Source organism: Merops nubicus, unplaced genomic scaffold, assembly GCF_000691845.1.
Source record: "Merops nubicus isolate BGI_N331 unplaced genomic scaffold, ASM69184v1 scaffold45558, whole genome shotgun sequence".
NCBI lineage: Eukaryota > Metazoa > Chordata > Aves > Coraciiformes > Meropidae > Merops > Merops nubicus.
Window position 1 is genome coordinate 5315 of NW_008624629.1, and position 20345 is coordinate 25659.

The following is a 20345-nucleotide window of genomic DNA, read 5'->3' on the forward strand; positions in this document are numbered from 1 at the left end:
TGTGTAGTCCTTTCGGGCAGACAAAACCAGGGTTGCAGAAGCTGTTTCCGTGAGCTGATAGTTGCCATGAGAACGAGCTGTTTCAAAAACGCCTCCCTGGCAGCAGCTCCAAAAACGAGTGGCTACAGGACTTGCCCTCCTAGAGCAATGCAGAGTTTGATTTTCTCACTGAGAGCCTAACAGATATCTGGAGACTCTGAGAATTTATCTTCAGAAAATAAAAAAAAAAAAGTATAAAATCCTGTGCAGGATCAGGAAAGCACAAATCCAGCTGACAGGATCCATCAGTGGGGAACAAAGAGAGCTCCTTGTTTTCTCATTTGATCCAGAACACGCTTGCACAGTAAAACCTCTACCCTTACCAGAAGCCATGGCTTGTCACTATCATCAGAATACGTTCTTACAAAATTAGCAAAAGGAATAATAATACATAAGTATAGAAATACAAATAACAACATGCATATAAATATATGAGCACATAAAGAATACAAATATGCTTTCCAAATGTTTTACACACATGAACAGAAAAAAATAGTTCATCTCTCTGTTCTACAAAACCCCTCGACTCTACCTTCTTTCTACCAAGTCTAGGACTTTTTCTGAGTAGGAATTTTCCACGTGGCCTACGGGCAAATGACCCCTCAAGAGCTCTGGGCCTCCTCCTTCCTCTGAATCACGGCGCAGGGACCTGGCTCCCCGCAGCCTGGGACACGTTCAGTCTGTTTGGTTTTGGCGGTGGCCCCTCAGGTGCTTATTGCTGCTGCCTGCAGAAACCTGACTTTTGGAACACAGCCTCTTGTCAGCTCCATGTTTGACTCAATAAGAGTTTCCAGCCCCATCATACCTTGCTGAGATTTACCAGCCAGATAACAGGTTAAAGGAAGTGTAAAAATACACCCAGTGCCTTGTCCTTCACTCGCCAGGGATCGAGGTCCAAACGGATTCTTTCCTCCCACACAATTTTTAATCCTGCTATAAAAAAATCTATTTTCTTTTCCTATCTCAGGTACTTTAGTCCCTGATGTGCATTATTATTATAGTTCTGGATTGATGGAGAGGTCAAGAGTTTAAAGCTATTTAAGTTTCTGGGGAAACAGAGACAATTATGAGGTATTTCCAGATGTACACACCACATCCAGTTTCAAGCGTCTGCCAAGTATTTGCATCGCTCCCAGTAATTTAAGTGTTTGAGTTCTTCAGGATCTTTTATGTATTTCCTTCACACTAATCTATTCAAAATTACATAAATGACAAACATTGAGAAATTAAATTATACATCCCAAAATCACTAAAGAAGCCTGCAGCTGAACAGGAATCCAGCTCTTCCAAGTTCAGCTCACTGACTTGTTTCTTTTCTGCCACGAAAGCACTAAACCCCTGGATAAAAATGAGTTGTCCTGCATCTTACTCCCCTAACTACTTTTAAAACTGAACCCTCACATGACCTTATTTCTCATCACTTTCAGTGCAGAAATCGGGGCACCCATGTGCATTTCTCTTCACCAAATCGTATCCCTCTACTTTGCAGTGTCGTTACCGACACCCGATCCATCCCTCTACTTTGCAGAAACAGTAATTTAAGGAAATTAACAGTGCTTTTATCTCTGCTCTCTCCTCCCCCTCCTCACACGCTGACAGCTGTGCGGGCATGTGCTAGGACCTGCCTTTCAGCACAAAAACATCCTTGTCTTTGAATCTGTTGGCACCTTCAGTGAATATGTGGCAACCTGAGGTAGGGGGGGATTTTTTAAGAAATGATTAATGATGGAATACAAAAGCAAGAAAGCTAAATGTGTCTTGGGCAGACGTTCCAAACAGTCATTTCAGTACCTGCTGCAGATCAGCTCTCGTTCTTCCCACAAGGAAGTGTAAAGAAAAAACAGAAAATTCTGTGTTTGAGTTAAAGAGATTCAAACATTTCATGCCTTTGATCTTAAATAGGAGAGAGAAACAAAACTGTGACTTTAAGAGGAATACAACCTGATCAGTAGGGTAGGGCAGCCAGTTTGGATGAGCAAGAGAAGAGACAAAGACCAAAATGCCCATACAAAAGACTGAAGAAGCACAATTTCTCCAACAGTAGCAGAGGTAGAATTACAAGAAGGGACAAACAATGATTTAGAAGGTAAAATCAGAATAAAACCTGGCTTTGTTCACTTGTCTGTAGAAGCATCTACAGAACTGCAGACACCAACAACGTAAGTGAAAATGTTCACAGAGCTCATTTAATTGTAATTGCATTAGCAAGACCTGGAAGCAACTGTAACAGGATGTGAGAAGAGTGAAGGATACACCAGTGTCACTCAAGGGCAACAAAAACGGGTTACAGGACGATGAACATTTCCCCAAAGCAATATGAAAGACTTTATAAAACAGTGCAGATAAACGTAAAGCAGAACCAGGTCTCAGCCAGGAGCTTGGGCGTGGACTGTTACCACCAGCCACTGGATGACTTCACTTCAATAAATGTGTCTCCCTTGCCTTCAGATAAGCTGCAGATAAAGGAAATTCATGTGCTGACCATTCCTCACGTTTCCTTTAGTGAAAACTAACCCTACTGTAATTAGATTTGCTGTAGCAGGAGAAAAAAAGGCCTGTGGAGCATGATAAAAGCGCCTTCTCTCTCGAGCAAGTTCTTTGCCACACTAAAGGCTTTTCCAAGCATTTCAGTACATGTTATCAGCTTAAGGGAGTCCCAACAAAACCAAGCACATGCATCCCCTGAGGTACAAGAGAGATGGAAAGTTAAAAGGAAAACAAAACCCTTCTGGAAACTTAGAATGCACTTTTAGTAAAACTGCTGCGTGAGGGACTGATTTGATACTGGAAGGTTGTGATTATTTGTTAGCATAAAGAAGATTAAATAGTTACGCCATCTGAGAGTGTCTCTGAAGCTTTTTCTCTTTTGCCACTTTCAGATGTGCTTCTAGACTTCCCTGAAGAACTGCAGGTCATTCTTGGGGAAATTGTTCCCCATACGTTGGAGCAAATGTAATCTGCTTGAGGCACATCTCCAATATTCCATCAGCACACGGTGTGACTATCGCTGCTCCCTCCCAGGGGGTTTCAGAGGTGATGCAGAGGCCTTCCAGACCCCAGCTTTCATACACTGCATCATAACATATGATGTAGCATTATAAACATACATTTTATTTTGCAAAGCCCCAAAATACACTGCTCTGAGGTCTTGGCACAGGGGTCTAAGGAACGAGGGAATGATGTTCTCTCTCCTCACAGCAGGAGGCACATCAGAATACTCCAGCATTTGCTCCCCTTTAAGCTTTTTGCATTCCTGTTCAGTGAAAAGCACATGACTTAGATTCTTTGTGCCCTCACTATGGACTTCAATATTTAACAACTAAATAATTGCTGTTCTGCAGCTTCCTTTTTGTCTGCAGGCAGACTGTAACTCTCTCATACTGTTACTCCACCTGTTCACAGGATCTGGAGCAGTTACCTGCTGGGCAGGTTTTTCCTACCCAAGGCTGAACAGGACGTCCAGACTGACAGAAGGAGCAACCACGTGTCTTTGGCAGACAGAAGTATCCTCCAGAGCTCTCTGGAAGGGCTGTGCAGTTTCACTGTGCAGGCTGAGAGCCGTGCAAGCACAGCAGACTCTCACAGAAAGAGAAGAACTCTGCTGTGCTGGCCCCAGGCTACAGCATCAGCCAGGTGAAGTCTGGTACAAATACTGTATATATTGAATGATATATTCTGAGCCTGTCACTGCAGAATTCCTCTTTCTGACACAGCCTCATAATTAGATACGGACCAATGGGGCTGTTGATACAGGTGCCTTGGCCAGCTTCCAGTTTGTATATTTGCTCTTTTACCCTCCCTGTACCTGCTCTGCAGTTTGACATTTCTCTCTGTACAAAGTAAGCACAGCACTAATGTGGGGTCCAACACAGCGGATGCATTTCTGATGCAATGAAAGGCTGGCCAGGCCCTCACACAGAACATGAGTTTCCTTTGGGTTACCTTTAATTCTTTCTTTGGGTGTGCAATGGATTTCTCCTTGACGCACCACAGCCTGCACCCTGCGCCCCAGGGCTCTGTTCAGTGGAAGCTCTTGTAGGTGGCAGGATCTCTGCCCAGGCCTGGCTGAGCCCGGGAAGCTGTGAGGCCTGGTAGGCAGCTCAGCCCCTCTCTCCTTAAAGCAGCTCTCCCAGGGAGTCCTGGGGGTTTGGCAGCCCTGAGAGGTGGCCAGGGAGAGAAAGTGAATGGAAGAAAAGATGCGAGTGTCCACTGGCACATGAGGGATGCTCAGGGACGAGCTTTGCACTAACAGAAGCAGCATTGCTTTCGAAGATTCATCTCAGACAACAGAGGAATTTACATTTTACAAATAACTTTTTCATGACTCTCAAAGACCAGAAGTCTAAGGGATTATGTTTTTTTTCGGTTTGTTTCTCCCTTTCATTAGCAATAAAAGGACTAAAAATATAATCAGGCACTTGTTTCTGTTGTTGCTCACTCCCCAGGTACTCAGGGAAGTTTAATCTTTGTTTGCTACAAATAGAACTACAGTTTCTTGAAAGGATTCTTGTAACTTCAGGATACTTCAAGATAACCCCATCCCTCTCTATGAAAGGTCCTTCCCGAGGTTACGTGCAGGAGGTGGCTGCGTGGCCTCGCTGTGGGCGCAGCGCTGGCTGCAGCAGGGCTGGGCACTCCCTGCCCCTTTGTTTCCACCGAGGTAAACTGTAACTAGATTTCTGAATGCTCCCCTCAGCATTCAGCCTCCTCTGAATCCCACCTTTGGCTTCGGGATGCAATGGGGGAGGGGGCGGAGGTGGGGGTTCAGAATCAGCTCCTGTGCCTGAAGGTATCTGGGGAAGAAACAGCCCACTTCAGAACCACTGACCAATAGGAGGAACTGCCGTGTTGGCAGAAGGCTTTAGGCTGATAAATTCCACGGGTCTCAGATAACACATTCTGGAGACAACTCCCATTGTCCCAGGCCTATAAGAGATGGGGTGGGGGAACGGAGCACACACTCCTGCCACAGGACCACAAACTGTGGGAGCTGCACCTTGCATTAGGTCCTTGGTGCTTCTTACCATGGCCAGCTACAGCTTCGGGCAAACTACTTCTGTTTCAGGGGGAGCTGGTGGATCCTCGGTCCGCTTTGGGAGAGGCTCCTTCAGGGCTCCAAGCATCCATGGGGGATCTGGAGGCAGGGGTGTGTCAGTCTCTTCTGCCAGATTTGTCTCTTCTGGCCTAGGAAGCGGCCTGGGTGGTGGCTATGGGGGCAGCTTCAGCAGCAGCTTTAGTGGCAGTTATGGTGGTGGGCTGGGTGGTGGTGATGGTCTCCTCTCAGGAAACGAGAAGGTGACTATGCAAAACCTGAACGAGCGCCTTGCCTCCTACCTGGACAAAGTGCATGTACTGGAAAGGCAGAACTCTGATCTTGAAACTAAAATCCAGAACTGGTACCAAAAGCAAGGACCAGGCCCAGCTCGGGACTACAGTGCTTATTACGAGACTGTGGAAGACCTTCGAGAGAAGGTAGGTGGCAATATTTATTAGAAATCACCTTAGGTTTGTACTTAAGAAGGACGTATAAGAACCCAAAGTGAAAAGCTTTGCTAGGGAAACACCCAGAAGGCATTGCAATTTATGAAAAGGAGAGGAAGATGAAATGAATGTGCAGTGGTTGAGCAAGGTGGATGAAGCAAATTACCCATATGGAATGATCTACTTTTTAAAATGTTGCCTAAGGGATTATACAAAACAGTCAGTTTGAGGTGCCTTAGTACCTAATCCTCTGATAATGTTTGCTTTTAACAATGCCTCTGTCTATACATCCACATACACATGGTTTGGTAAAGGACAACTTTGTAAACATGAAGACAGCACAGCAAGATTTCATCACCACATATTTATTTTTCTTTCACATTTCACTTACTTAAGCTTGGAATAGAAATAAGAAACATTTGCTGAAACATTTGGCTTAGGGAAAAATGAAGCAGAAGACACGAAGTAATCAGCCCAGTATATAAATGCAGGATTTGCCCCAACAGCCCATGGGTTCCTGATAACAGATCACACTGAGATGACACACACCCAGGAAACACAGGCAGCCGCTGATCAAACTATGTAAAGAAATGAAAGAAAACTTGAGGTTTCGTTTTCACAGTTCAGCTTGAAGTTCATGACTGCTCCCCCACACTGTGCTTCATCCCTGCTTCAACCCATCCCTGTTCTACTGATTTCAAAGACTGAGCTCTGGTAAAGCTCCCCTTAGTTCAGGGAAATAAAATGCTGTTCCAGCTGGTCTGTTTTTGGATGACTTGTTGAGTTTTAAAAGTGACAGACAAAAAAGACATGCTTTCTAGGTCAAAATTAGCAGCGTTTACTTCTAAATAAACAAATTTCCTTTAGAGGTTTTCCTGATGCATTAGAAGAATCAATAAGTACTGTCTTGGATATTCTAAGAAAGAAAAATGTGTTCAAAGACTGTACAAGTGCAATATGAACCTGAATTATTTCCAAAACACAAACATCTCATGCATTTTACAGTCCAACAGACCTCATAGTCACGTCCCACTGTTAAAAAAATGGATAATGAGAACAAATTCTGCCAAGAGGGGGCTGCAGACTTTGCTTCCTTTGCATCCTACCAGGAAATAGGTTCCTTGCCTCAGTTCTAAAACATCACCCACCCCCTGGCTCAGCAAAGACCCCTCCCTCCAGGAGAGCACATAGTTCTGTCACTGCAGCACTTCTACCACCAGGCACCTGACATGCCAGACCCGGGTCAGAGGGTACATCCATAACTGACAGTGGTGCCAAAAGGACAGTGATAAATCTGTGCCATACGTCTGCTATAGATCATTGATACCTCCCTGCTGAGACCAGATAAAATACACTTTTACTTGGTGTAGCTACAGAGGAAATAGAATCTTAACTCTTTATCTTCAGATCAAGGAAGAAGGTAACAGATTTGTTTCAGCCTCAGCAATGAACTCTCCTTGTTTGTAGATCCTCAATGCCACCACCGACAACTCGAAGATTGTCTTGCTGATTGACAATGCCAGGCTAGCTGCTGACGACTTCAAAACCAAGTAAGTTCTGAAAGGAAAAAGGTCTCTTGAGCAGGCGAAGCTCCCTGCTGAGCCAAAGGGCAGTGGCTGTGCAAAAAGAAAGGAATGCCCATAAAATCCCTGCAGAGCACTAGTCTGAGCCTGTCGCTGCTGTTTGGCCCTTTACGCACTCGCTCAAAGCACCATCTGCAGCACAGAAAATGTTCTAGCCTGCAAAATATGTGGAGAAAGGTTTAATGTTGGACAACATTTGCTGCTGCAGAAATCCTGCAGACCCAGGCACGTTCCTAGGGAATGATGGTGGGCTGGCCTGGTCAGTGAGCTCGCGGGGTTTGTTTCACTGCTGTAAGGTTTGAAGCGGAGCAGAACCTGCGCCAGGGCGTGGAGGGCGACATCAACGGCCTGCGCAGGGTCCTGGACGAGCTGACCCTGGCCAGGGCTGACCTGGAGATGCAGATCGAGAACCTGAAGGAGGAGCTGGCCTACCTCAAGAAGATCCACGAGGAGGTAAAAAAAAAACAAACAAGAAACATGCTTGAAAGTGACAGGAGAAAAACAGCGTGTGGAATTGTGGAGTCCCTCAGGATTGCCCAGGGCTCTCCAACAGTGAGGAAAAGATTTCTGTGTAGACTGGGAGACTGAAGATTCTCCTGAGAGTATTTAAGGGGAGCCAGTCAGACCTCAGCCCTCAAAGAAAGAACAGAGGGTTCATAAATGTTTTTGGTTTATGATCATACCCTCTTCTGTCTTGCTCTGCCCTGCCCACATAGGAAATGAGTGCCCTGGGAGGACAAGTCACTGGCCAAGTCAACGTTCAACTGGACTCTGCTCCAGGCACTGACCTCTCCAAGATCCTGGCTGATATGAGAGACCAGTATGAACACATAGCTGAGAAGAACAGGAAGGATGTCGAGGCCTGGTTCCACAACAAGGTAGGAAAAACTCCATGTTACACAAACTCTAACCAAAAAAATCCATGAAAGAAACAAAATTGTTATTAAAACACAGAGAAAACTGCTCTGAAAGCCTTACGACCTCTGCTTTGAGGCCCCGTACTTCTCAGACAATATTCTCCCCTTTTCAGACGGAAGAGCTGAACCGTGAAGTCGCTGTCAACACCGAGCAACTGCAGAGCAGCAGGACCGAAGTCACCGACCTGAGACGCAGCCTCCAGGGGCTGGAAATAGAGCTCCAGTCCCAGCTCTCCATGGTACGTTAGAACCTGCACCGCGTGCCCCCGCGCCGGGTGCGTCTCCCCCTCCCCTCGAGGAGCCGTGCACCCGGCAGCGGCCTTGTTGTGGTTCCCCTGACCCCTGTGCCCACAGAAAGCGGGGCTGGAGGGCATGCTGGCAGACACGGAGGAGCGGTACAGTGCCCGGCTGGAGCGGTTCCAGGCCCAGATCAACGTCCTCGAGGCGCAGCTGGCGGAGCTCCGCACTGACATGGAGCGCCAGAACGGCGAATACAAGATCCTCATGGACATCAAGACTCAACTGGAGCAAGAGATCGCTACTTACCGACAGCTCCTGGAAGGCCAGGAGTCCCAGTAAGGAACTCTGCTCGCTGCAAAAGACCTTCTTGCTTAGCCTCATAAAGTTTGACCTTGCCACGGTGCTCATTTGCCAGAGCACAGCAGTAAATGCAACTCCAAATAGTCCCAAGGTTCTAAAATTTTTAACAAATTCATTTTTCTGGGCCATGATGGAGCCAGAAATGTTACAATTCTCCTTTACACTAAGCAAGTTTCTAAATAAAGTGGTAAACCAGCAAGCAGTCCAAGATTAAACACAACTAGCAGTTCAAGTGATAACGAATCGTTAGCCTCCCGACAGCCAGGAAACATGGTGCCCCTAGTAACAGCTACAGTTAGTAGCATCTACAGAACATAAGGACTGACACCAAATTCCATAAACGTCCTGTCACCAGCTAAGTGGAATCGGTGTAGAAGGGAGGACTGGGAAGGGTAGGGAGGGCAGGCAGGCTGTTTGCAGCCAGCCCTTGAGCAGACCCCTCCCCGGGAGCACGGCTCTCTGGCGTTTCACAGAGAGTCTCAAGGAGGAAAATATCACATGGCCTGGAACAAAAATGTGGGGTAGGAGTTGAAAGGTTTTGATATCCTCTATCGCTTCTTTCCCATAACTGTCTTTTCCCACTGCAGTTGTTTAAAAGATCTATTTCCTAAAAGTATTCCCTCTCCTGAGCTGAGATGGAGAGCAAGGAGATGAAGAGCAAGTCTCTTTTCTATGTACAAAATGTACCTGACTGGTTGAGAATTTGCTTTCATACATCCTCCTCTCACACAGCATTCGTTACGTTACCCCTTGTACCAACCGTCCCCTTTTGTTTTACAGGATGTTTGGCTCCCCTCCTGCAACTGCCGGTAAGAATTCCTCCTCTTCAGGAAAACCTTAGCAGTCAAAGGCGTCTTGTTTTCTCACAGGAAAGAGACTGCACTGCTTTGTGTCACACAAAAAAATCTAATCAGTAACAGATTATGGCTCGGTCTAGAATTTAACAAATTTCAGCTATTAAAAGACGTTAGGCATCTGACAAACATCTCAGACTACGCTCCACTAAAGGCTAAGTAAAGCACAAAATGCTTCATTATTCCCCCAGATGAAAGGATACAAGAAATTGAAGCCTGGCCAGATTAGGGGAATTGTACAAACACGCAAGTAAAATCTGCCTTGAGCTTTTAAAGGTCAGCTGCACTGTAAAAGTGATCTATGATCCAAACCAGTGCTGTGAAGAAGAAAAGTTCTGAGAGCAGGGACTGAGAGACAAGATGTGATCTCAGCTCAGTGCCCATTGCAGAGTGGCCTCATGTGTGTTATCCTCCAGTAACTGCTGCTCTTTCTCTCCACATTGCTGTAGACAAGACAGACAAGGTGGCAGATGGGAAATAGTACTGAGAGTCCTCCAGATGTCATCTTCCAAACGAGGAAAAGCAGACAGCACACAGGAACTGCAACGGAGAGGAATCGCTCTGAGCTGCTAGAAATGACTATCTTAAAGCACAGAAAATTCTTGGCCACATAAATTTTAGGTAGATTCACTTGTGAATTGGGTTGGCTTCACAATTATTTCATCCATGTACTGAATTGCTCTATCTGCTCTAATAAAGATGATCTTCTTGCAGTCTTAGCTTCTTTTGGATTATTGTGATATTTTTCCTGAAGTTTGACTTCAGGCAGGCAGGAAATAGCCAGCCAGCCTCCCCGACAGGGTTCTGCTCACAGTGCCTGTGGGTGGCTTATGCCCCAGCTCTGATTGCTTCAGGCTCCTCTTGCTGGCAGGAGCTCTGACTATGGAGGCAGAACATCCTCAGCCCCTCAGAGTGGGGAGCACAGGAGTGAGTTATGCTGCTAACTACAACTGCTGGGCACTCTGAAGAGCAGCAGCAGTGAGGTATTAAGTGATTCTGGTAAGAAACAAGAGCTGGGAGACATTTTGGGAGGGTGAATTGTAAAGATGTTAAAATGGCTTGAAGATAACTCCTACAGAAACAAAGAGTGAGAAACAGTTACGAGATTTCTTCACTGCTTTCCCAGTTCATCCAGAGGTAACAGACCTTTAGCACTAATTTTAGCCACCTTCCTTCTCATGCCATTGAAAGGATATTACACTAGCTGACATTCCAGATGTAATCACTTTTACTTCAGGCCCCCAGAAATTAGTGACTTCCTCACCAGCCATCCCCCTGCAAGCTTACAGCCAAGGAAGGGTCTGGGGGCAGCCCTGACCCTAAACCATGACAGAAACTGTTCAGGGTTTGTGCAAAAGAAAATCCTGGCTCTAGCCCGAGTGCCACATTGCCACCCCCACCACCAAAAGAGGCACGTGGGCAGCTCGTCAGCTGGGGCCACCAGCATGCCCAGACTGAAAGCACCCCAATACTGCACTGCCCCAGACTGGACCATCTCACAGCCTCTCTTCTCTCTTTGGACTTGTGAGGGAATAATTATTCCATCCTTGTTCATAAACAGATGTTCATAACAGACTAATGGGCACAGAGAACCCCAAAGCTCCAGAGCAGCTCTGTCAAGGCTGGGCAGTCCTCTTCAGCTGAGTGGCACTGGAGCTCAGGTCTGGTTCAGCCGTGACTTGGGTGACCTGTCGACATCAGTTGTCCAGTACTGACATGGACAATCCCAACGATAGCATTAGGCAGTGGCTTCACTGGAAGTCAAAGTCTGGAGACTTGAAAGAATCTTGAAAAGATTAGAATTCTTGGGTTTATAGCTTAATTTTAATTTTAGTTTATAATTCTATTGGTTTTGTGCCCTATTTGTAGGGTAATGAAGGATTTCTGGTGAAATGGTTAATATAAATCACTCAGAGGCTATGATTTTACAGTGTGATTCAGGAAAAAAAAGTGTTTTCTGAAGGTATGTGAAGTCTGAGTGATGGTTTAATCAGCAAAGACAGATGATAAACAAGCTGCATCTTGAATGGGACTCTGTCCTCCTGCAAGGAGAGGCTAAAATGTGTCAACTCCGTTAATCCTGTAACAAAAGTAATAAAAGAGTGCCCAGCACAGACATGTCAGGGAATGTCTTCCAGGAATGCGCTGTGGGAGCACAACAAAGCAAGGAGCTCAGGCACCACAAGCACAGGGTGAGCCCCATGCGAAGGACAAACTGTGTGTCAGACCATCGGCTAAGAAATCTCGGAGTGAAGACAGTGAGGACAGAATAAAGGCATAAGCTTGAAATAGCTTTTTGGTTTTTTTCCCCTTCAGCAGGTGATCAGCTTCAATTTCCTTGTATAGACTCTAAGCAGAAAATTTTGTAGATTGAAGTTCACATTCCAGCTGCAGAAAAGGAACAGAACAACACAGCTCTCTGCCAGAACAGAGGCAGCACCCACCAGAGATGTTCCTTTAAAGTCCTCGGGGGTTATGAATCTGGAAACATTCCAAACCTCATGAATTCAAAGAAACTGAACAGATTCTTTTTTTTAGTGGTAGATAGAACGTAGCTAAAATGAAGAAATAACAACTGAAAAGAATATGACTGTGTCTAGAATTATAACTAGGTCTAGAACTGAGCTACAGATGACTTTCACCTACTTGTTCAAATTCAGATATGAAATTAGATTAATCAAAACCCTTTTGATTTCTAAACTTTTATTAATGTAAATACCAAATAGTATCTAAGTTTTCTTTGCCTTACATAGTCTATTGTAAAATGCTACAACATGTGTAGCTTTTGTTACAGAAGTCTTCAACCGGGAGACTCAGAAACCACCAGAAGCTATAGAACTAAATCCACGGGTGAGCCAGCACACCCTGCTCCCACGGGAGCCTTTGCCAGCAGGCTGCTCTCCACGTGGGGGTCCAGCCACACTTCCCACTTCTCTTTCCCCAGAAGAGCTGACGTTCCTAAGAAAGCTCTGAAAGGTGAAGGGTTTTCTCTTGGGGAAGTACCTGTGCAGCACAGCAACTGAGGCAAGCTGCAAAGAAACCGCTCATAAGCAGCCACCTCCACCTCACAGGGCTTCACTGAGGCACATTTCCTCAGACTATCCTTTGGTTTGAAAATACTACTGACAATTTCTTGTAGTTGTTTCATACAAAAGGATAAATATCAAAGGTGAGGAGGGCAGGGACAAGCCCCAGGTCTGCAAGTGCTGCAAGATCAGGGGACACACCCCAGGGATGAGTTTCATGGTTTAGAGAAAACTGAGAAAGCCAGAGAATCCCCACCACTGTGGTTTTCAGAACTATGATCTACGCCATAATCTGTATTGGGTGCTTAATATCTTTGTTTATTTTTCCCATTGATAAATATAGTACAAGAAAGAAACAGCTTTATATCTGCTGTCTCATTTTTGTAAGTGTTCACCTGATAACAAGCTGGAATAACACACAGGGCACTTAAAAAAGCACCGAAGTGTATTTCACCAGCCAGCTTCCAAAGAAGTTATAAAGACTAGCTGAAAGAAGTCTGAATGAAAATTCCCCAGAGTTTCCTGTTAAATTTTATGGTGTTTTCTAGAAGTGTTTTGCCTTTTTTTTTTTTTTTTTTTCTTAAATGGAGTTTGATGTTGTGGGATCTGTTAAACAGATCCTAGCAGCATGTACACCTCCAGATATTTACATTAACAGGGGTCTTAAAGAAACGTTTTTCTCTTTAGGAGAGCTTGTCTGAACTTGTTTCCTGAGATACTAACTCTTGCAGATACACAGATCTGGCAAGCTAGGCAGAACCATTAATCTGCCCTGGAGCGAAACTGCACCACTGTGGCAAAGCTCCAGGTTCAGTCTGAAACATGTTTCCACAGCCCAGCAACACCCTGTCCCTGCTGAGCAGCTGGAGGGGTGGACAGGCCCAGAACCAGGCGTCAAGACACAGCTCACAGCTACGGTTTCGCTGTTGCTTTCCTCCCAAGGACACCTTTTCTAGCAAAGGGCCTTCACATTTCCCTCAGGCTGCATTAAAGTCAACTGTAAATTTCAGCAAAGCCCTCAGTTTATTCCAAGAGCTGGTATGAGACTCAGTTTATCTGAAATCACTTATCCTGAATTCTAGAGTTCATTTTCTGTTGACAGGTACTGTCAAAAACTGGGTTAAAACCAACACTCTCCTTATTATTTGTTAGCAATCTTTTTTCTTCTTTATTTCAAATTTCTATTTTAAAATAATTTTGGTGGTTCTGAACTAGTGACCAGAGAAAGTTCCTCCCATGTTCATCTTGTCCCTGCTTTTCTCCCTCCTCTCAACCCCCAGTTCCCTTAAACCATCACACACCTCAGTACCAAGATTTTGCCTCATCATACCCCTACTCGTTCAACCCCAGCTTGTGCCTTTTGTCTGAAGACTGTCACCTGGTTGTGCAAAGAGGATGGGGCTGTCTCCAAACCCCAGGCTATTGCCACACTCCTCACACACGGTAGCCCTAGTGACCCACCCCAGCAGGGTAAACAAGCAGTTAATACTCCCTGGTAAGTCTCCCAGGTATTTCTCTCCCACTCAGCAGGACGGCACAGAGCTGCCAGGCTGAGTTACTGAGGAACTGCCCAAATGCCACCAGCAGGTCAGCAGAGCTGAACCAGACAGCGTTTCAGGGGCCCACTTCAGATGAAAGATTAAGATGACTCTTTTAAGTGCTTCTCAGATCTTTTCTTCAATAATTTCTTCATTTCACAGTGCATATTGGCATTAAACACACATTACTGTGATCTGAACTGTTTCATCTCAAAGCCAGCTTGTTTGTTTTCCAAAAGAAACAGGAACTTGGTCCTCCCACGTTTCTTCTTCTAACTGAATTACTTCAATCTTCTATTACCCGTCATGACTTTTTCACAAGCGTTAGTAAACTAACTGTGCCCACTCTTCCTTGCACATCAATGGGTGCTAACTGTTCCTCATGCAAGGCTATGATTTTTGTACTTAAAATTCAGTATCCAAAATGTAATATTAGTTCCAAGCAAAGAACAGGACTAAGAAGAGATCAAATTTAATTCCAAGTTTTTAATGGGAAAAAATATGGATAGTAAAGAAGAAATAGTGGTGAGATGAATTGATGACTGTACATTCTTCAATGAAAGGAGAATTTTACTTAAACTTCACTATAGAAAAAGTTGATTTTCTTCAAACAGCCAGAGTGACTGCTGTAAATGGGTAAGTGGGTGTGGTTGAACTAACTTTGGATTTCCATTCTTAAATGTCAGAGAAGTAAACTCCTAGTTTCAGAACTATAGCCTGAAGAAAAAACACTCATCTGAATCATCCCTTTTGTTTAATTAAGAGAAACCCCAGCCCTAGCCCCTGAGATGTGCAGGCAGCTCTCTTTGTGCGGGATGTCATCATAATTGGCCTCACCTCTAGGGAGGAGAAATTTTGGAGGGAGGGTTTGTCTCCCAACACCCTATCTTGAGGATATAAAAGGAGCTCCAGGTCAGCGCAGGCACATACCTTCTTCTTCCCCACCAATAACTGACCTTCGCACCTTCTTGTGCTGCTGCCATGGCTACTTCCTTCCTGCAGAGCTCTTCTTCCACCTACGGGGGTGGCTTTGGGGGTGGTGGAAGCAGCAGCTCTCGCCTTTCCTCCGTCCGCATAGGAGGCACCTGCAGAGCTCCAAGCATACATGGAGGGTCTGGTGGCAGGGGTGTCTCCATCTCTTCAGCTAGGTATGTCTCCTCCGCAGGAGGTGGATATGGTGGTGGCTTCTCTTCTGGGTTTGGTGGTGGTTATGGAGGAGGCTACAGTGGCTTTGGAGGTGGTGCAGCCTGTGGCTTCGGTGGAGGGGCTGGCTTTGGTGGGGGCTTTGAGCTTGGTGGGGGCTTTGGTGGCGGTGACGGCCTTCTCTCCGGAAACGAAAAGATAACTATGCAGAACCTGAATGACCGTCTGGCTTCGTACCTGAACAAGGTACGAGCCCTGGAAGAGGCAAATTCTGATTTAGAAGTTAAAATCCGAGACTGGTATCAGAAGCAAGCTCCCACCAGCCCAGCCCGGGACTACAGTCACTATCACAAGACCATTGAAGATCTCCAAGACAAGGTACGATATTAATATGTGGAGAAGTTCTAAGAATGCATTAGAATTGTGGAGCTGCATATTCCATTCCTTTAAACCAAGCTAAAATAATTTTTAAATAAACATTGGATTCCCCAACCCCAAATATAATGTGTCTATGAGCATTCTAGCAGAAAAGAGTAGCTGTCTCTCAATTTAAACCCCAAATATGTAATCCGAAAAATGTGATGTTTGTTAAATTAAAATGATTGCACTAAAAGTTAGCAAAACATGACAAAATGTGTTTAGAATCATCAATATATTTATTCAGTAATCAAACAGGAAAGAATGTGACAGGTAGGCCTCAAAAGCTGAAAAAATCATTCTACCTGCAGATAAGATCAGGTGTTGTACAAACATATTTTCTAATTATGTTTCTAATTTGTGTTGCACAAAGGTATCTCCACGCTTTGATTTGCATATGGAATGTGGAAAAGAGCTTGGTGTCTGGGGGAGTGCAGGAGCTGTGCCGTGCAGAGCAGGGCTCTCGGCTGGCGTGGCTGGGGCGGTCCCGGCATCGCCGGCAGCCAACGGCCTCGCCAGAGCAGGGCTGGGGTTCTGCCTCCCCCTGTGGGTCACAGCCCCTCAGCACCCGCCACGTGCTCAGCACCGTGGCATTTCCCCACGATTCACAGGAACCCTCTTCTGTGTTTCTTAATTGCCAGATCCTTGCAGCTACTATTGACAACTCCAGAGTCGTTCTGGAGATTGACAACGCCAGGCTGGCTGCAGATGACTTCAGACTGAAGTAAGTTTACCTGGAGCACGTTTGTCTACTCTCCCTTGTCTCTCTCCCCCAAAACAGTCTTCTGAAGTTTAGTTTTACTTTTTATCCAGAAACTAAAGTTCTTCAGTCACCAAAGGATACATTTTGGTATTATGGACAGATATTTTTCCTTGTACCTTCTGATGAAAGACCCCTGGCAAACAGAATCACTGTGATGAAGGATCAGTTCAGAATGCCAGCCAGACAGGACATGTGTCATGTATAAAGATCACTGAGCTGCTTACACAAGAAAGTTTAGTCTTAGGCTTTTAGTGATGCTCTTAACTATTTTCACTGGCCTCAATCGCAGGAGAAAAAAAGACAGGAGTAGGTTGGGATTTTCACTTCAAAGGAACAGAGGGGTGTGAAGAGCTCACTGTTTGTTTGCAGCAGTTCTCTCCCAAAGAGTCTGAAATCTAGGAAAGAAAGACAAAGAGCAGTGTGGGGCTTTCCCAGCTCCTGCACTCGTCAGCACATCAGACCTTGCAGGAAAGATGATAAAGACACTTGCACAACTGATTTCTCTTGCAGTGACATACTTGCAGGATTCTCTTTTCCCCTCTAGTGTCCTAGGCGGAACTGGGCAGTCTGGGCTTTCCTTCACACTAGATTTGTGAGGACACTGCCAACGGACTGTCCTGGGTGGCAACTTGTCTGTTGATGCTGATAGTCATTATTAGATTCTGCAAAGTGACATGTCTTGTACTCCCCAAGGATAAAACCAGATGGCAATGTATGTACAATCATATGTCACAGCTGGATGTTGGAGGAACCCATCCCTTTTTACTCCCCTTGCATTTCATTTGAATACATGTTTTCACTTGTAGCCCACTGCCTCTCCTACATGGAATATAAAATGCCCCTCTTTTGTGGCTCTGCAGAATACACACTCGTACACACGCCAGCACTTGTTTCTTTTCTGAACTGCAGATATGAGAACGAGTTGTTCCTGCGCCAGAGCGTGGAGTCCGACATCAACGGCCTGCGCAGGGTCCTGGACGAGCTGACCCTGGCCACGGCTGACCTGGAGATGCAGATTGAGACACTCAAGGAGGAGCTGGCCTACCTCAAGAAGAACCACGAGGAGGTGAGAGCCCATAACAGTGCAGAGAGGAAATCACTTCCCTTTGGAATTTATGCCTCTTGGGTGGGGAGGGGGAAATCCAAACTGAAAAACCAGACTGACAACATTACAGCTTAATAAGAACAGAAGTGTAGTATTAAAAGAGTCCAAAGTGTGTCTGTCCTGAGAAGCATCTCTCTGGTTCCAAATGGCTCAGACCTATTAATTTCAGTTTGACAGTTATAAGCAGAAGTCACTGAGATAGAAAGCTGAGTAAAAGAAACACATGTAACATGTGTGTGGTGTGTGTGAGTCCACAGGGAGCAGAAAAGCATGTGTGGTGAGAGACAAAATTTGATAAACATTCTTCTGTGTGTTCCACCTATGATACTTGACAACAAGAGTATTGCGAGGCACGGCACGGACTGCTGGCGGCAGAAGCACATGAGGGGAGAGAGCCTCATCCTTTTTGTGTCCTCTGCTGTCTGCCCACGCAGGAAATGAAAGAGTTCTCAAACCAGCTCAGTGGAACAGTCAACGTGGAAGTGGATGCAGCTCCTGGCATCGACCTGACTAGAATTCTCTCTGAGATGAGGGCCCAGTATGAAGCTCTGGCCGAGAAGAACCGCAAGGACGCCGAGGCCTGGTTCTTCACACAGGTACAGTCAGGCCCACAACAGCACGCTGCTGCCTTGCCTCCTTGTTACTGCCCCAGCAGGTGGGACGGGCCCTCCCTTTCTATATAACTGGAATTTTTTAATACAATATCTACGTGATTTCACAGCCGTTTTTTTCTTCCAGACTGATGAGCTGAACCGTGAAGTAGCCACCCACACACAGGAGATACAGACTGGCAAGTCGGAGATCACCGAGCTGAGGCGCACGGTCCAGGGCCTGGAGATCGAGCTCCAGTCGCAGCTCAGCATGGTAAGGAGCTGTCCCACCCCTCACAATCCCCACGAGTGCACTCCCCCTCCCCGCCTCTGTCCCTCCCCCCCATGGGACAATGTGCCCGTTAACCTGTCCTGAGGCCATCCCACTGTAGAAAGCCGGGCTGGAAGCCAACCTGCGGGACACGGAGGGTCGCTACTGCGCGCAGCTGGCCCAGATCCAGGCCCTCATCACCAGCGTGGAGGAGCAGCTGGCCGAGCTGCGCTGCGACATGGAGCGCCAGAACCAGGAGTACAGGATGCTCATGGACATCAAGACCCGCCTGGAGCAGGAGATCGCCACGTACCGCCAGCTGCTGGAGGGCCAGGACGCTCAGTACGTTCCTCTCCACAAAGCCCACGAGGGGTAGATAAGGTTCATCACATGACACCTTGTAAAGCAGTAATTTGTGGCTCCAAAGCTGACTCCACATTCCCACATTGCTTTTGAGTACTGGCAGATGCTCAGCACAATCCCGGGCGTTTCTATAACTCAAGCTAAATCTCCAGATAAATGGTGTCAATTTGAAAATATAAATGCAGCCATTCTGACTGACACCAGACACCATATGTGTGTCTTACACAATCCTCTTGTTGCACTGCAGTAGTAGCCTTAAGCCTGAAGTAAGCTATAAAAGCCCATTCGCAGTATTTCTTTAGCCCTTGGTTTTGTACATTTGTGCAGAGAGGTGAAGATATTCATCATCACCCACCAGTACTCCCAGCTGGAAAAGAAGCTGGTACAGACCAGAGCTCACTTCAGTCAAATCTGCATTTTCGTGTGCATTTCTCATGCCTGACCTACACATTAGTTTTGAATTCTGAGGAGGAATCAGCTCCTGGATTGTTTCTAGACTATGACATTTTGACAAGGGGAGAAGTAGATAGTGGTACAGTAGGAAGAAGAACTGGTCTGACTGCTGCTCATATTTCCTATCAAGTACGTGGGAATGGCCTTCAAAGCAGAAGAATCTTAACAGCACACCAGTAACCCCACACCTGAGAAACAACCCCCCAAGAGCAGCCGTGAGGAATCACAGCTGTCCACACACAGTGGTTCCCAAATGGATTTCAGGGGACAGAGTCAGTGACAGCCACTAACCGAATGTTTCTTTTTTCCTCCAGGCTGTCAGGAGTGATCCCTAAGGATGGTAAGAAAAATTTTTATTTAAAGAGGAGCCAAAATGAATTGAGAAAATAGGATTAAAGAAACCTATCCTTTTGCTTATGATTTCTTCTTACTAACACAGATTACATTCTCTCTGCAATGAGAATGTCTCATCATTTAGAGACAAAAATATAATGCTTTATGTTATTTTACGTGCATTTTTGAAAACAGCAGCTTGCCAAAGTGATTGCATGAACTCTTCAGGAGATTCTAAAACACCAGAATCTCCCAAAGGTTCCTAAGCTCCTTTGCTGATTCACACAACATAGAAGGTACATCCAAATCTGACATGTGATGTGCACTCTTAAAATTTACTGAGTGAGGAGTAGTAGGGAGAGAAGGTGAGAGGCAGAGGCAGCCCCTCCTTTGCCATGCCAAGGAGCCCATTAAAGCCAGGCCACCACGCAGCTCCCCAGTGTGTCAGCAGGGCAGTCTCTTTCACTAGTTGAATTTTTTTCTCTCCTACAACAGCAATTCTGAGCAGTGGAAGATCTCGTTCAGGCCTAGAAGATGACGGAAAATCTGCTTCTACTCGCGAGAGAAGGTTCTAACGGGGCAGTACTGAGCCTGCACCGGGCACCGTGCGGAACCAGCGCAGCCCACGCAGCGCCTCGTGCTCGGAGGAGCAGCTCGCGAGAGTGTAACCCGAGAGTGTGCAACGGCTTCATGTCTTCCCTTGAATTTGCTCCCTCTTTTCACACAACCATTTGGCTCTATGGGTCAGCAATGACAACCTCCTTTTCTGTCTGTAGCTAGAGTTGCCTTACAGAAACCTACATAATAAAGTTTCTCTTCTGCTTGTGCAAGTACACCCCGTCTAACGCTGTTGTTTTGGCGTCAGAACG

The 20345-nt window shown here is 45.9% G+C and overlaps 2 protein-coding genes across 2 annotated transcripts; both read left to right on the forward strand.

Annotated features, from left to right (window-relative positions):
• The first annotated feature begins 5064 nt into the window (after nucleotides 1-5064).
• LOC103777847 (keratin, type I cytoskeletal 19-like) lies at nucleotides 5065-9955 on the forward strand. The gene is made up of 8 exons (XM_008945409.1): nucleotides 5065-5511; nucleotides 6988-7070; nucleotides 7400-7556; nucleotides 7820-7981; nucleotides 8134-8259; nucleotides 8375-8595; nucleotides 9401-9429; nucleotides 9924-9955. Exons 1-8 carry the CDS (start codon nucleotides 5065-5067, stop codon nucleotides 9953-9955), a joined length of 1257 nt encoding a protein of 418 aa, XP_008943657.1.
• A 5061-nt stretch (nucleotides 9956-15016) lies between these two features.
• On the forward strand, nucleotides 15017-20051 carry LOC103777848 (keratin, type I cytoskeletal 15-like). Its single transcript, XM_008945410.1, has 8 exons — nucleotides 15017-15559; nucleotides 16240-16322; nucleotides 17271-17427; nucleotides 17901-18062; nucleotides 18205-18330; nucleotides 18449-18669; nucleotides 19458-19483; nucleotides 19972-20051. Exons 1-8 carry the CDS (start codon nucleotides 15020-15022, stop codon nucleotides 20049-20051), a joined length of 1395 nt encoding a protein of 464 aa, XP_008943658.1. The 5' UTR covers nucleotides 15017-15019.
• The last annotated feature ends 294 nt before the right edge of the window (nucleotides 20052-20345 follow it).

What these genes read in the sequence shown, in the direction of transcription:
- LOC103777847 (XM_008945409.1), top strand. Translation starts at nt 5,065, where the DNA reads ATGGCCAGCTACAGCTTCGGGCAAACTACTTCTGTTTCAGGGGGAGCT. An exon ending in GCTGACGACTTCAAAACCAA is followed by an intron (nt 7,071 to 7,399) that starts GTAAGTTCTGAA and finishes CACTGCTGTAAG; the next exon opens with GTTTGAAGCGGAGCAGAACC. An exon ending in CTCCCCTCCTGCAACTGCCG is followed by an intron (nt 9,430 to 9,923) that starts GTAAGAATTCCT and finishes ACATTGCTGTAG; the next exon opens with ACAAGACAGACAAGGTGGCA.
- LOC103777848 (XM_008945410.1), top strand. Translation starts at nt 15,020, where the DNA reads ATGGCTACTTCCTTCCTGCAGAGCTCTTCTTCCACCTACGGGGGTGGC. An exon ending in TTGAAGATCTCCAAGACAAG is followed by an intron (nt 15,560 to 16,239) that starts GTACGATATTAA and finishes CTTAATTGCCAG; the next exon opens with ATCCTTGCAGCTACTATTGA. An exon ending in GCAGATGACTTCAGACTGAA is followed by an intron (nt 16,323 to 17,270) that starts GTAAGTTTACCT and finishes TCTGAACTGCAG; the next exon opens with ATATGAGAACGAGTTGTTCC.